The sequence below is a fragment of the Fukomys damarensis genome, unplaced genomic scaffold (genome assembly GCF_012274545.1).
Source record: "Fukomys damarensis isolate Sample0158 unplaced genomic scaffold, DMR_v1.0_HiC HiC_scaffold_36, whole genome shotgun sequence".
Classification (NCBI taxonomy): domain Eukaryota; kingdom Metazoa; phylum Chordata; class Mammalia; order Rodentia; family Bathyergidae; genus Fukomys; species Fukomys damarensis.
Genome location: NW_022900948.1, coordinates 10905891 through 10921408, shown reverse-complemented (window position 1 = coordinate 10921408; position 15518 = coordinate 10905891). Strand labels below are relative to the sequence as shown.

General features: G+C 39.1%; 1 protein-coding gene across 1 annotated transcript; it reads right to left on the bottom strand.

The window, feature by feature from the left end:
• Positions 1-525: 525 nt before the first annotated feature.
• Positions 526-2690, bottom strand: Tmem215 (transmembrane protein 215). Its single transcript, XM_010619188.3, has 2 exons — positions 2189-2690; positions 526-1886 (listed from the first exon to the last, which is right to left on the bottom strand). The coding sequence occupies exon 2, from the start codon at positions 1825-1827 to the stop codon at positions 1120-1122; it is 708 nt and encodes a 235-aa protein (XP_010617490.1). The 5' UTR covers positions 1828-1886; positions 2189-2690; the 3' UTR covers positions 526-1119.
• Positions 2691-15518: the final 12828 nt, after the last annotated feature.

Below are 15518 nucleotides of genomic sequence, written 5' to 3'. Positions count from 1 at the left end.
TTTCTCAGGTGCAAAAAATATGAAATATACTTTCATCATATAAAGTTTGTTGATTTGGAGGACTTAATAAAATCTGGGCTTCAATTAAATTTAATAGATTAACTTGCTTCATTGGTATTTATATTTGTGAGTTGTTGATCACTTTCAAAGGTTTAACCACTGCATTTCATGCAAATTTTGCATAATGTTTAGGACTAATGTATACATGTCCTAGATTTTAAAAAGCTTATAGTAGCTACTAGTACACATCTCCCAGAAATGCTGAAGACACTTGAATATATACGTAAATTCATTTTGTCTTGATGAAAACAAATTCCAATCTATAAAAATATTACATCAAGCCATTTTGCACCTGGTAAGGAAATTATACGTGAATAATTGTAAATGTTAAAAAATTTCAGCTAAATACCTATACATTAATTTAAATGAAGAGTTTAAGAAGCTATACCATCTAAAATATTAATTTTTCACATAACTGATCACACTTACTTCACTTGAAACCAATGTCTGTCAGAGGATAAAGCCTTGAAAAGTTATACAATTCAATTTTGAAAACTCACCTTTCTCCAAAAACCATCCTATCTAATGAGGGCGTAACTATTCTATCTTAATTTTTTTCCTTTCAGTAGTTACCAAGTGTAAAGAGCTTTTCACCAGACAAAAAATAATTTCATATAATGGAGCGCTAAATTTTTTTTCCTGATTTCTTCAGACATAAAGCAGCTCTGTTTCCTTGTGGATAGCCCATGTGTCACTTGGTTCCTAGGATCTGTAGCCCACTCTAGATTAATCTTGCTTTCCACAGGTGCTAATAACACTTTTTGGGTTATTTTACATGACATTTGACATTATATAAATTGTTTAAAAAAACAATTGGAGCTGCTTCCTTTCCTACTCTTTGCCTTTTCCAGTGTCCTTAATCGTCATCACCCTTGCCTAAAAGGTGTCCCCAACATGTCTATTTACACGACTTTCAGGCACCGGAGGCTGGCACACCCATCACATACCATACCAAGTTCCAACACTGTGCAGGCTGCCAGAGGAGAGCAATTGCCGTCCACTGGGAGCAGGATGTAGTTGTGTTTCTATGAACTCCACAGCAACCCTCGTATGCAGAGCTTAGACTATTGTCTCATGGTCCCACTTGCCTTGGCTCTGATTGATGTAACAACAGTATCTGTCATAGGGGCTGTTCTGCTTGTAGGAGCAAACGATGATACTGTCCTGGGGTACAAAGAAGATGCTGTCCTCTGGCTCAGGGCACTCAGATCTGTCCCAGGCTGAGCACTTGGCATCCAAGGCACTGTAGGTGAGGGAACTGCCTGAGGGACAGTAGCCATCCAAGAATCTGGACGTCTCCTCCTGATGCCCACTGTGGACAAGGCTCTGGCATTCTCCTTCCTCTGTGGGTGTGTGGGTGGTGATGGAGCTGGCCAGGGGCAACTCACTCTGCGCCTGTGGGAGCGGCTTCCCTCTGAGGCCTGCCTTCTTAGCCAGCTCATCTGAACTTCCTTTGCCTGATTCCAGGTCTGAAGGGGTCCTCAGCAGCTCCACCACCTCCTTGTCCTTGGGTTTCCGGAAGCACGGCAGTTTGCGGACCCAGAGCAGCTCATTCTCCGGCCACTTGGTGCATCCTTCGGTCTTCCTGGCTAGGGCTATAGCTGCAATGCCTGGTAGGCAGATGGCTGGCCCTATGGCCAGGAGGGGGATGTTTCCCAGAGTCTCCCCCTTCATCCCAGAGACTGTGAACATGAAACCAAAGACCAGGAAGACACTGACCAGAGCCACCACCAGCCCAGTCCTCGGATTAATGTCATCAGGCCGCATCTTTCACTCCATCCAGGGGGTGGGCTGTGCTTGCTGGCCAGGGAGTAGAGATCTTCCCTCTGTCAAAGGTGAAATCACAGTGGATTAAAAGTCCAATGCAAGTTACCACCTGCCAGCTCAACTCTGTCTTTTCCTTGCTCTGTGTCTTTGACTCTGTCCTTCAATCGTGGTCTCTTTTCCTATCTTTGTTTCTAACCTTCTTGCAATCTCTGTCCTCTCCCTCCAAGCAATCACAACCCCCCCCCCGCCGCCCACTTCTCTCTTTCCTTCCCTCCAACAACTAACTCTCCCTCCCCTGTCCTTTTCTCTCTTGCAGCCCCTGTGTCTCATGAACAAACACCGACCCGGGTCTCGGAGTTACCTGAGTTTTCCTGCCGCCCCTCGGGATAGAGAAAGAAGACAGTCTGAGTCTCTTCAGAAATCTTGGCAGCAGTTGCCCCTTGGTTCTCTCCCTTGACTCTGGGAGGAGAGCCTGGTTTCCCTCACTAACTCCGCATCTAGGAGCTGGGACGTGGGAGAATCTCTCCCAGCTGTGCCCATCGGTTCCTAGGGCTCGGAAGCGGTGCCTCTGCGCCCCAGCCCCAAGCGCCGAAGGGAGGAAGGACTTAGCGAGCGGAGAGGGAAAGCGGCCGCGAGCCCGGCCTCGTTACATCACTTTCAGAGCAGGCTCAGAAACCAAGAAGGACGCGCGGGGGCCGCGCGAGGGAGATCGGACTCGGGGGGAGGCCATCCAGGGAAAGGGGTGCCATGGGTCTAGGGCTGGGAACACCAGGGGTCGTTGTCCCTCTGCCTGGCAGAGCTGAGCAGAGTGGCTGGACCCGCTTCCTTGCTGGGGGGTGGAACCCGGGTCGCTTCGCCCAACGGGCAGCCCTGGGAATGTTCGCGCTTGGGTTCCAAGTTCGTCGTCTGAGGGGTTTGGGCGCCAGCAGGAGATGTCCTCGGAACCCGCACCCTTCTCCAGTTACAAATCTGGGTGCCCTGGCTGGCCTGACAGCCTCCCCAGGTGGCTCCCCGACAGCCCTAGCCTTAGCCTTGCAGCTCCCCGAGGCCTGAGCACTGAGAAAGCCCCTCGCGGCTGAGCGCACGGTCCCAGCGCCCGGCTTCAGGGCTGAGTTCCCGGTGTGCTTGCTCTTGGGTCCTCGTCTTTGAGGTCGGAATCCGTCAGATCAGACTGGAAGTACAATCCCACTCCGACACTGCCCTGGTTCCAGCCAGGCAGGCTGGGGTAAAGGAGAAAGGCTCCTAGTCCAGACTCCCGGTGGGATCCCCACCTAGGAGCTAGGAAAAGGGGGAGCTGGGCAGTTAGGACCGCTACGGCCGAGTTCCTCAGCTCTCCGCCCTTGCTGAAACCGGTGCAGAGAATCCGAGTACAGTATTCTCCCTCAGTCGTCCACAGAGGTGTATGGATTCTTACTGCCCTGGGGACAAGAATTAGTTTGGCTGTGATTTAACAGGGCTGCCTGGTTAGTGGGGAACAGTATGGTGATAAGTACATTCTTTGATTTCCAAGATGCTGCCTTGCAAAGAATTTTGACCCAGGCCTTCTCCACATAAGCTAGTTGGGTGTTCCGGAAAGATTCTCCTTTGGAGAATCTGTTGTCCCCTCTGTAAAATATATGAGAGAGCATTGTAAAGATGAACAGAATGCAAAGTTCTTAGCACAATGCTTTCCTACATGATCTCTGTTCAAAATTTTTTTCATAGGATGCCACCATAATCAGTGTCTTCCTCATCGTGTAAGATAGGCCTAATCCCAAAAGACCAGTGTGTGGGGAGTTTGACTTTATCCATTAGGTGATAAAGAACAATGAAGTATTTTAAGCAGAAGTAAAAAATATTCAATTTTTGACAGTGACAGTAGATTAAAGGACAGGCTGGAGTGGTAAATCTGGAAGCAAGAAGACTTAGCAGGAAGGCAGAGAAATCAGCCAGGCAAGATATACTGTGATCAGATGAACTTCAGGCTAGTAGAGGTGGTTAGAAGCAAGGGTATCTGAAGTATATTTAAAGGTTGTACAAAGTGAAGTGAGCCGGGGGGGGGGCTGTGAGTAGGGGATTGAGTACCAACTTTCTCACTCTTTTAGGAATTAGATTAATTCAGAAACCATTTTTTCTAGAACTTTCTCATTTTTCACTCTGTCATCTATTTTGTGTGCCTTCTGTACTCATGCTTATTAGCTCCTGCTCCTTTGGGCATAGAATCATTGAGGAAGGAGGGCGGGCAGGCAGGCAGGCAAAAGAGAGGTGCCAGGTGTTTGGCCATTTGTTTCAGGAAAATACTTGTAATTCTAGGAGCCCCAGGGAGTAGATGGGCATCTGCTTGTAACTGGCCAGATGATGTCTCAGTAGGAAAGTCACGGTTTTGTTAGTGAGCAAAAACAGGAGCATGAGCACTGGGAAAGCAACTTGTGTGTGCTCCAGCTAGTGAACATCTTTCCCATTCTGAAACACTGTCTTCCCCTGCCTTTACTAATGTCGTTCTATCCTGATTTTCCCTCTATCTTGTCACACATTTGAAGGTACTTGCTCTTATTGAAGGTATTAAAGTCTTTTTTATTTTTATCTTTAACAGATCTCTTGGTGTTTGACTAATTCTGGTCTAGTTTCTCTCCTTTCCTGGTTTCCTTTCTCTTCCTTTTCATGGTATAATAGCTTTAAGCAACCTGGATAGGCTAATGACTATCAAATTTCCTTAGCTTGTCCTGTTCTCTCAGTTTCGATCTATAATATTCATCTGTCTACTTGACATTGCTGTCTGAGTGGTATATAGACCCCATACACTCAACACGACAGTAATTTAACTCCTATTTTTTTCAGACTTTCTCATTTGACTCTCCTTTGACAACTAAAGACATTTGGAATTGCTCTGTACTCTGTTCTCTCCCTAAAAATCTACATGCAATGAGTCACTCAAATCATAGCTTTTATCTTCTAAACCCCTTGATTACCCCCCCCCCACTTACTGTGAACATAGGACAGCTTACTTTCCTTATGGGACCAATGATTTTTGAGGAGGAGCTCGTTTAGGTCTATTTCAATGCTAATATTCAATGTTTCTGGGAGTTACTTCTGCAGGTTGAGCTTATATCAGTTGTATCGGTTAGGGTTTTCCAAGGAACAAAATCAATAGAAAATATATGTATAATTATGCAAGGTAGGCTTATAGGATCAGAGAAGGGAGAGTCCACAATGCCACCTGTGTGCTAGAGATCACAGGATCCAGTGGCTGCTCAGCCCAAGATGATGGAAGCTTCAGAATAGAGGGAACAAGGTTGTAGCACCACTCCTAGGTCAAAGAACTAGAAATTCACTGGAGAGTTACCTTGATGAGTTTATGCTGAAAGGCTGGAGAAACTGGGGATTGACATGCAAAAATGATGGCAGTAAAAGAGATCTATCATCTATCTGCATATATATATACCTGCTCAAGCAGATGGGAGTACTTAAAAATGTACCCTGACATCCTTCTCTTCCTTTATTTCATCCAAGCTATTGGTTGGTGTCACCTGTGCCTGGAATGGGTCTTCCCTCTCATTTTCCTGGTCTACATGCCAATCATCTCTGGAAAGACATCGCAGACACACCCAAAACCATGCTTGACTAATCTGCTAGACATTTCTTCTTTTCTTTTTCTTTCTCTCTTTTTTTTCCTTCCTTCCCCCTTTCCTCCTTCTTCTTCTTTTTTGGTGATACTGGGGATTGAACCCAGGGCCTTCACACTGAACTATTCCAAGCACTTTTTATATTTTACATTGAGACAGAATCTTGCTAAGTCACTAAGTGGCCCAGGATGGGCTCAGACTTGTGATCCTCCTTCAGTTTTCCAGAGTGCTGGGATTACAGTGTGCAGCACCACAACCAATTTATTAGATATTTCTTAATCCAGCCAAGTTGACATATCTTGATTAATGGTCACATTAGTGTTGGGCAGGTGTTCTGATAAGAGTGCTAGAAATTAGGGTGGGATCTAAAGAAAGCAAGGCTGCTGAGCAGAGACCTCACTTGTACAAACATCTAATTTCATTTGGAATTTTAAACCACACAGTTCATCTACTTAGGCATTAAATAAGACCTATGTACAAAATTATAGGAAACTTTATTTACTGTTTAATTATAAGTCTCATTCTCAAGGCACTTCATTCTTGGAGGCAATTTCAGAAGGTCTTTGAACAGCAGGCATACTTGCCCAAGTCAGCAGCAATAGTGAGTGGAGGTAGGAAATATCACTCAGAGACAGACAAGGCATTCTTAGTGTTTAGTTTCTTGCCTGTATGGAATTGGGCTGATTGCACTAGACTTTTAAAATCTTAGGCAGTTCCCACAATGCTGTAAGCAAATACAGCCATGTACAAAAACTTTTTACTAGAAAAGAAAATTCAGGTTGAAATAAAGCTTTGGTGTGTGGGTGTTTCAGAAGCAACCACAGAATCTTTTATTTCAAAAGTACAGAGATCACATTTGAAGTTAACTTGTAGAATATTAGTGAACAGATGAACTTCAGAATTCATTTGTTATTACTTGTGTTTATTAAGTGCTTGATGCTGTGCTAGGTGCTGGGGTACAAATCAAGTAAGACACAGGCTGCCTTTATAAAACCAATATCGAGCAAGGTTTGTGCATAAAACAGAATAGGATAGATTATACGGTGTCAGCAAAAGACCTCCGAATCTCAAAGGTTACATGCTCACACTACCTGTCTACACTGGGCCAGCTGGAATCTGCTCCATGTCATCTACACTCTGAGCTTTAGAGTTACAGAGCAGCCTCCATTTGGGATGCAGCAGAGGAACAAAAGAGCAGAGCCAACCGCATGCTGGTTGGTAAAATGCATATCCTAGGGTTTGTCATCACCTCATCTTCCAGGGTCTTCCTTTATGTCAGGTTGTTATGCAGGTATCCTACCCTTACTGGATACTGGAGTCTTTGGAATTCCTGAAAATTTAAAGGATGAAAGGGGGAATTTTTATCTAGTTACCATAAAAATACAGTTATTGCTGTGGAGGCTGATGTATGTCTCACTTTCTGTGGGGGAGGCCATTAGAATCAAAGATTCTATTCCCTACTATGGACTCAGTCCCTTCCTGGGTGACAGCGGAAGCAGAGGAGCCTGGAAGGAAGAAAGTAGATGACTGTGAAGACCACATGAAGCTGGGCTTGTTTTTGCTTGTTCCTTCTCAACTTTTTCTGTTGTTTGCCCTCCCCAGCCTTTCAGTCTCTGCCGAGTTTGGAATTTTTACTTTAGGGACTTGAAAATCTGTGGGACCTAGATCCTATTTCCCGTATCTCTATATTTAGGCTGCTTTTTTAGTTGAAGTAACCAGAAAGTCATTGTAACTGGCCTTAACAAGAAATAAGAGGCCTTTTCAGGATTTTTCATATAGCTCAAAGGCAAGGATGCATCTGAAACCACTGGAAAAAAGTGAAATCCGAGCCTGAAATACCATTAGCTTTTTCTCTCTGATATTCATTTCTCTTCTCTTTGTGCCCATTTTTCCCTTTCCACAGATTAGTTCCCTCTTTTTATCTGGTATACAGGTGGAAAAGCATGGCCCTAGAAGTTCAGGAGCATACATGCTACCAACCTAGTCACCAAGAGAAAGACAGGGCAATCTCTTGATCACAGCAAGTCCCAGGGAATGAATTCATTAGATCGTTTTGGGATAGGTGTTCATTCAGTCTATTTCGCTGTTAAGTTACATAGTTGCCAGGAACTCTTTTGCTATAACAGTAGGGGGTGTAGGAGAATAACGTCCATAAGAAAAGAGTGAGGTAATTTTCTGGTGCCTGAGCTGTCAATTTAAGAAATACCTGGTATTCTTCCCACCATGTAATGTCTTTATAGAGTCTAAACTGCAATGAACGGCAGAGTCCATAGCTTTGGTTTCAAATAAGCACTGAAAATATATGTGAAACAGTAAGACAAATTACAAACATAATGTACTGTGCTAAATAATAGTGTTAACAAGAAGTTCACACAATAAATCAGAAAGTTTTATTAAGATACTTTAAATGAATACAATAATATGTTTATCAATGGAAAAACTGACTATGGCAAAGATTCTACTCTTTCCTAATAAACATAAAAAAATCAAAATACAAAACTCAGTTACATTTCTAAATGTTAACAAGGAACTATCTATCTGAAAAATTAAAACATTATATTTATAGTAACATCAAAAGTAATACTTAGGAATAAATTTGACCAAGAAGATGAAAGATCTGTATACCTTAAACTATAAAACATCGATATAAATAGAAGGATACACAAATCAATGGAGATATATCTGTTGTCCATGGGTTGAAAGAATTACTATAGGAAGAATTAGTATGAATAAAATATTCATACAACTCAAAGGATCTGTAGGTTCAATGTAAGTGCTATCAGAATTTCATTGGCATTTTTTTTCAGAAACAAAAAACACAACAATGTGTAACCATAAAAGATTCCCCTAAACCAAACCAGTCTCTATCATAAACAAAGCTGGAGGTATCACATTTCTTAATTTAAAATTATTATGACAAAGACACACTAATCAAAACAATATGCTAGTGGCATAAAAACAGACACATAGATCAATGGAACAGAATAGAGAACCCAGAAATAAACTCATCCATACATGGTAAACTTTTTTAAACAAAGGTTCCAATAATACAAAATGGAGAAAAGACAATCTCTTCAAGAAATTGTGTTGGGGAAACTGAATATCCACATGCAAATGAATGAAATTAGACCTTATGCCATATGCAAAAATCAACTCTAAATGTTTCAATATCAATCCTGTATCTGTAAAAGTACTTGAGGAAAACTTAGGGCAAAAGCTCATGATATTGTTCTGGGCAACAATTTTTTCATATTTTTTTTCTCATTGAGTTTATTGGTACTTGTAAAGTATATAGTAAAGTTACATTCATCATTGACATCTTGTACCTTTACACGACAGGCCTTGGTTCTCATTTTTTCCCCATATTCCTGCCCTCCCTTCACCCCCTCCTCTCTTCCCTATTTACAAAAACGTTATTTCCATTTTTTCATTTTCTCTGATTTTTTCTTCTCCCTTATTTCCTTTCCCCTACGCTTTGCACTTCCCCTACACATTTAGCCCCTTTCTTCCTATTTCACATTGTCAATTATACCATTTAGATCTTATTTACATTTTTAGTTTTTCACACCAAGCTATTTGGTATTTACACATGTGTGACTTATTTATTTCATATTAAGAATATGACCTCAATATGCATCCATTTTCCTATGAATGACTCTAATTTCTCATTCTTTATGGCTGAGTAATATTCCATTTTATAGAAAAACCACATCTTTTTTATCCAGTCTCCAAGTGATGGACAATTGGGCTGTTTCCAGGTTTTAGCTATTACAAACAGAGGGCAAAATTTTTTTAATATGAATCCCCAAAATAACAAAAGATAAATAAACTATCAAACTAAAAATTTTCAGCATAGCAAAAGAAACAGTCAACAGAGCAAAGAGATAATCTATAAATAGGAGAAGATATCTGCATATCATACATTTTGATAAGGATATTCAAAATATGTAATATAAATGAGCAATAGCAAGAAAATAAATAATTCAATCTAAAAGTGAGTAAAGAGCCAAAATAGCCATTTCTTAAAAGAAAGATAAAAATGACCAATAGATATATAAAAATGCAAAACATCACCAATTCTCAGGGAAATGCAAATTAAAACCGCATTGAGGCATCATTTCACTCCAATTAGGAAGGCTATTATCAGAAAGATGAAAGATAACAAATGTGGGAGAGAACGCTGGAAAAAGGGAGCCCCAGTGCACTGTTTGTGGTGCAACTATTGTGGAAAACAGTGTAGAGGTTCCTCAAAAAATTAAAAATAGAACTTCTTTGTTATCCAGCTATTTTGTGTGTGGGTATTAAAAGAAGTTGTATTCAAGAACTTGAAGAGATATCTACACTGTCATATTCACTGGGGCATTATTCCCAATAGTCAAGATCTGGAAACAACCTTAAATGTTTATCAATGGATAAAGAAAATGTGAATGTGAATATATATATTCAGCCTTGAGTATAAAATAAATCCTTCCATTTGTGACATTATGGATGAACTTAGAGGACATTATGCTTATTGAGATAAGATAAACACAGAAATACAAATGACATATGATTTGATGTGAGGAATCTAAAATAATCTAAAATGAATTCAGAAGTAGTAGCATGGTAGTTTTTAGGGATGGTGGAAGGAGGGGAAAATGAAGAGGTAAAGGTCAAAGGACATAAAGTGGATGTATGCAAAATGAATCAGTTCTGAGGTCTACTATATACATAGTACATATAGTTAATAGTGTACATGTAATTAACAATGGTACAGTTGGAATTTTCTAGAAGGATAGATCTTACATGAACTGTTCTTACCACACACAATAAGTGAATGAGTGAATGTGGTAGAAGGAAACTTTGGCAAATGATGAGCATGTCTATGGCCTTTGCAGTGGTGATGGCTTCGTAAGTATATACTTACACCCAAACTTATTTAGTTAAATACACTAAATGTGTATAGCTTTAAGAACAACAAACACTTTTATGCTGGAGGATGAAGAGGAACCAGCAAAAGAAACTATGAAGGACAGACCAGTGAGGTTAAAAAAAAAAAAAAAAGAAAGGAAGAAACTCTCAAGAAGCCAAAAGGGGGAAAACTTTCCAGATTGATTATTTCAATTCTGATGATAGTCAGTGTGTGACAAGGCATAAAAGTAACCAGTGGACTTAGCAACCTGGAAGTCACTGGTTACTCTGACAAGAGCAGTCTGGTGGCATGTGGGGCTGAAAGATCTCTGGAATTCATTGAAGATTAAAAGGAAAAGAGGACCTGGAGTCAGACAACAGCGAAAAATCAGAGTTTGTTGTTAAGGAGAGTAGAGGAATGAGAGGATAGCCAGAGGTGAGTGTGTGGGGCCAAGAAAAATCTCTTGAAAGCATTTTACATTTAGACATATAAGAAAAATTTAAGTAACACTGGTAGATCATTTTTACTAATTAAATTTGAAAATATAAAAATAATACCAGTGCTGGGAAATGGTGCATCAAGGTGGAGCCCTTGCGTTTATTGGTTTTGGGAATGTGTCCATGCTACCTCCTAATTAGAAGAAGGTTAGCCTGGCTAACATACTTTTGCAATATATTTATATTAAGATGTAAATAACAGGTATATATTATCGATGGGAAAGAACCAACTCAGGCATTGTGCATGTAGATTAATTAACATTTTATCTTGTGGAAAAATTACCCTGTTTCACCAAAGACACAAAGCTGGGGGTCATGATATGTGAGTAAGGAAGTCACATCCAACCTTCTACAAATAGTCTCTCTTGAGATTCATATGAAGAAGGCTTATTTTCATGTGACCGATAAAGTCCTGGCCTCATGTCTGCCGAGATCACCCAATGTGACAGTAGGACACAGTGTGTGGCATAACTGAAATCCTCATTTGAGGGAATCTGTGCAGCCTTAAATTATATTTAATGACTCACAAAAAATGTCTCTATAATATTAAATGAAAAAATCTAAAAATAAAAATTCTGAATAAGATCCTGATTATCAAAGAATGATAGTAGAAAAATGACTGAAAGGAAATGTCCTAAAAATATTAGCAGTGATAATTTCTAGGTTGTGAAACATTATGTAATTTATTTTCTTTATATATTTATTAACATTTCAAAAGGACAATGTTTTGTATACATTACATGCACAATAAACAGCAGTTGAATGTATTATTCATGAAAATTTAAAAGACTGAATGAACAATTCCAAATTTTCCAACTTTGCATTGTTCCGAAATTCATCTGGTCCCCTCCAACATTCCAGCACTTTCTTGCAGCAGGGAAAGAATATAGAATAAGTAGGAAAGGATGAAAATTGAAAGAGAGCAAGCAAATGCTAAATTGGGGCTGACTTTTGAGGTTTCTCTCAAATTTATAGTAATCGCTTTTGAGATTTCTTCTAGCCTAGCAAATAATAAATATACTAGTGCTCTCTTTTGGTTTATATATGATTGTTTGTTTGTTTGTTTGTTTGTTTTTGGTACCGAGGATCAAACTCCAGACCTTGCACTTGCGATGCAGGCGGTAGAACCACTGAGCTAAATCCCTGGCCAAAATGATTGTTTTGATGCCTCTGACAGTCTTGATTTTCTTTCTTTCTGTCTGTTGCATATTTAATAAATATCTTTTGAAAGCCTTCTGCTTACTGATTGCATTCATATCTCCTCCCATCTTACCTACTTTTGGAAGGTGACTAAGACTGCTGATAAAGGCTACATTTATACTGTTAATTTTATCTTCCTCTAGAGATGTAAAGTAGCTTCAGTTGTTTTTCCAGTGCTGAATTAACAGACTTTTAAAACTCTTGAAGTTCATTAGAGTTCATTAGGTTGTGCATAACACAGTACAGAGTACAAGGAAACTTAGAATTTTCACAAATTTTCATAAATTAAAATATAAAACCAGTTCAGGTTTAAAATGCTAATTTAATGGTTCCAAAGATGAAAATCTCTTTAGTATTGGAATGGTTCTGGCCAAATATCCACTTGCTCCCCGGGACTGAGCTATTCAATAGCTTAATTTTTTCCCACATTTTATTTTTTTTTCTCTTTGAGTTTATTGGTACATTTTAGGTATACAGTACAGTTACATTCATCATTGGGATCTTGTACCTTTACAAGATAAAAAAAAAAAAAAAGAAAGGAAGAAACTCTCAAGAAGCCAAAAGGGGGAAAACTTTCCAGATTGATTATTTCAATTCTGATGATAGTCAGTGTGTGACAAGGCATAAAAGTAACCAGTGGACTTAGCAACCTGGAAGTCACTGGTTACTCTGACAAGAGCAGTCTGGTGGCATGTGGGGCTGAAAGATCTCTGGAATTCATTGAAGATTAAAAGGAAAAGAGGACCTGGAGTCAGACAACAGCGAAAAATCAGAGTTTGTTGTTAAGGAGAGTAGAGGAATGAGAGGATAGCCAGAGGTGAGTGTGTGGGGCCAAGAAAAATCTCTTGAAAGCATTTTACATTTAGACATATAAGAAAAATTTAAGTAACACTGGTAGATCATTTTTACTAATTAAATTTGAAAATATAAAAATAATACCAGTGCTGGGAAATGGTGCATCAAGGTGGAGCCCTTGCGTTTATTGGTTTTGGGAATGTGTCCATGCTACCTCCTAATTAGAAGAAGGTTAGCCTGGCTAACATACTTTTGCAATATATTTATATTAAGATGTAAATAACAGGTATATATTATCGATGGGAAAGAACCAACTCAGGCATTGTGCATGTAGATTAATTAACATTTTATCTTGTGGAAAAATTACCCTGTTTCACCAAAGACACAAAGCTGGGGGTCATGATATGTGAGTAAGGAAGTCACATCCAACCTTCTACAAATAGTCTCTCTTGAGATTCATATGAAGAAGGCTTATTTTCATGTGACCGATAAAGTCCTGGCCTCATGTCTGCCGAGATCACCCAATGTGACAGTAGGACACAGTGTGTGGCATAACTGAAATCCTCATTTGAGGGAATCTGTGCAGCCTTAAATTATATTTAATGACTCACAAAAAATGTCTCTATAATATTAAATGAAAAAATCTAAAAATAAAAATTCTGAATAAGATCCTGATTATCAAAGAATGATAGTAGAAAAATGACTGAAAGGAAATGTCCTAAAAATATTAGCAGTGATAATTTCTAGGTTGTGAAACATTATGTAATTTATTTTCTTTATATATTTATTAACATTTCAAAAGGACAATGTTTTGTATACATTACATGCACAATAAACAGCAGTTGAATGTATTATTCATGAAAATTTAAAAGACTGAATGAACAATTCCAAATTTTCCAACTTTGCATTGTTCCGAAATTCATCTGGTCCCCTCCAACATTCCAGCACTTTCTTGCAGCAGGGAAAGAATATAGAATAAGTAGGAAAGGATGAAAATTGAAAGAGAGCAAGCAAATGCTAAATTGGGGCTGACTTTTGAGGTTTCTCTCAAATTTATAGTAATCGCTTTTGAGATTTCTTCTAGCCTAGCAAATAATAAATATACTAGTGCTCTCTTTTGGTTTATATATGATTGTTTGTTTGTTTGTTTGTTTGTTTTTGGTACCGAGGATCAAACTCCAGACCTTGCACTTGCGATGCAGGCGGTAGAACCACTGAGCTAAATCCCTGGCCAAAATGATTGTTTTGATGCCTCTGACAGTCTTGATTTTCTTTCTTTCTGTCTGTTGCATATTTAATAAATATCTTTTGAAAGCCTTCTGCTTACTGATTGCATTCATATCTCCTCCCATCTTACCTACTTTTGGAAGGTGACTAAGACTGCTGATAAAGGCTACATTTATACTGTTAATTTTATCTTCCTCTAGAGATGTAAAGTAGCTTCAGTTGTTTTTCCAGTGCTGAATTAACAGACTTTTAAAACTCTTGAAGTTCATTAGAGTTCATTAGGTTGTGCATAACACAGTACAGAGTACAAGGAAACTTAGAATTTTCACAAATTTTCATAAATTAAAATATAAAACCAGTTCAGGTTTAAAATGCTAATTTAATGGTTCCAAAGATGAAAATCTCTTTAGTATTGGAATGGTTCTGGCCAAATATCCACTTGCTCCCCGGGACTGAGCTATTCAATAGCTTAATTTTTTCCCACATTTTATTTTTTTTTCTCTTTGAGTTTATTGGTACATTTTAGGTATACAGTACAGTTACATTCATCATTGGGATCTTGTACCTTTACAAGACAGGTCTTGGTTCTCATTTTTTTCCCCTTGTCCCTGACCTCCCTTCAAGCCTTCCTCCCAACCCCTTCTACAAACACTTTATTTCCATTCTTTCATTTTCCCTTATTTTTTTTCTTTCCCTTACTACCTTTCCCCTACCCTTCCCACTCTCCCTACACCTTTAGCTCCTTTCTTCCCATTTCACAATGTCAGTAATCTTATTAGGATCATATGTATTATTGCAGTTTATTCACACCAGAGAAACTATTCAGTATTCACACATGTGTGACATTTATTTCACTTAGGAGTATATTCTCAATATGTATACATTTTCCTATTAATGAATCTAATTTCTCATTCTTTATGGCTAAATAGTATTCCATTTTATAGAAAAACCACATCTTCTTTATCCAGTCTCCAATTGATGGGCAATTGACTGTTTCCAAGTTTTGGCTATTACAGACTGTGCTGCTATAAACATGGGTGTGCATATATCACTGTGGAATGATTCTTTTAATTCTTTTGGAAAGATACCTACCAGAGGGACACCTGGGTCAAATGGAACCTCTAATCCCAGCTCTTTGAGGCAACTCCATATTGATTTCCATAGTGGTTGCACTACTATGCACTCCCACCAACAATGGAGAAGGGTTCCTTTCTCCCCACAACCCTGCCAATGTTTGTTATTGGTTAATTTCTTTTTTTTTCAGCTTTAATTGAGTTTATTGGTACATTTTAGGGATACAGTACAGTTACATTCATTGTTGGGATCTTGTACCTCTACATGACAAGTCTTGATTCTCATTTTTTCCCCTTACCTCTGCCCTCCCTTCACCCCCTCCTCCCCTCCCCATCTACAAACACTTTATTTTCATCTTTTCATTCTCTCACATTTTTTTCTTTTCCCTTTTTACTCTTCCCCTAC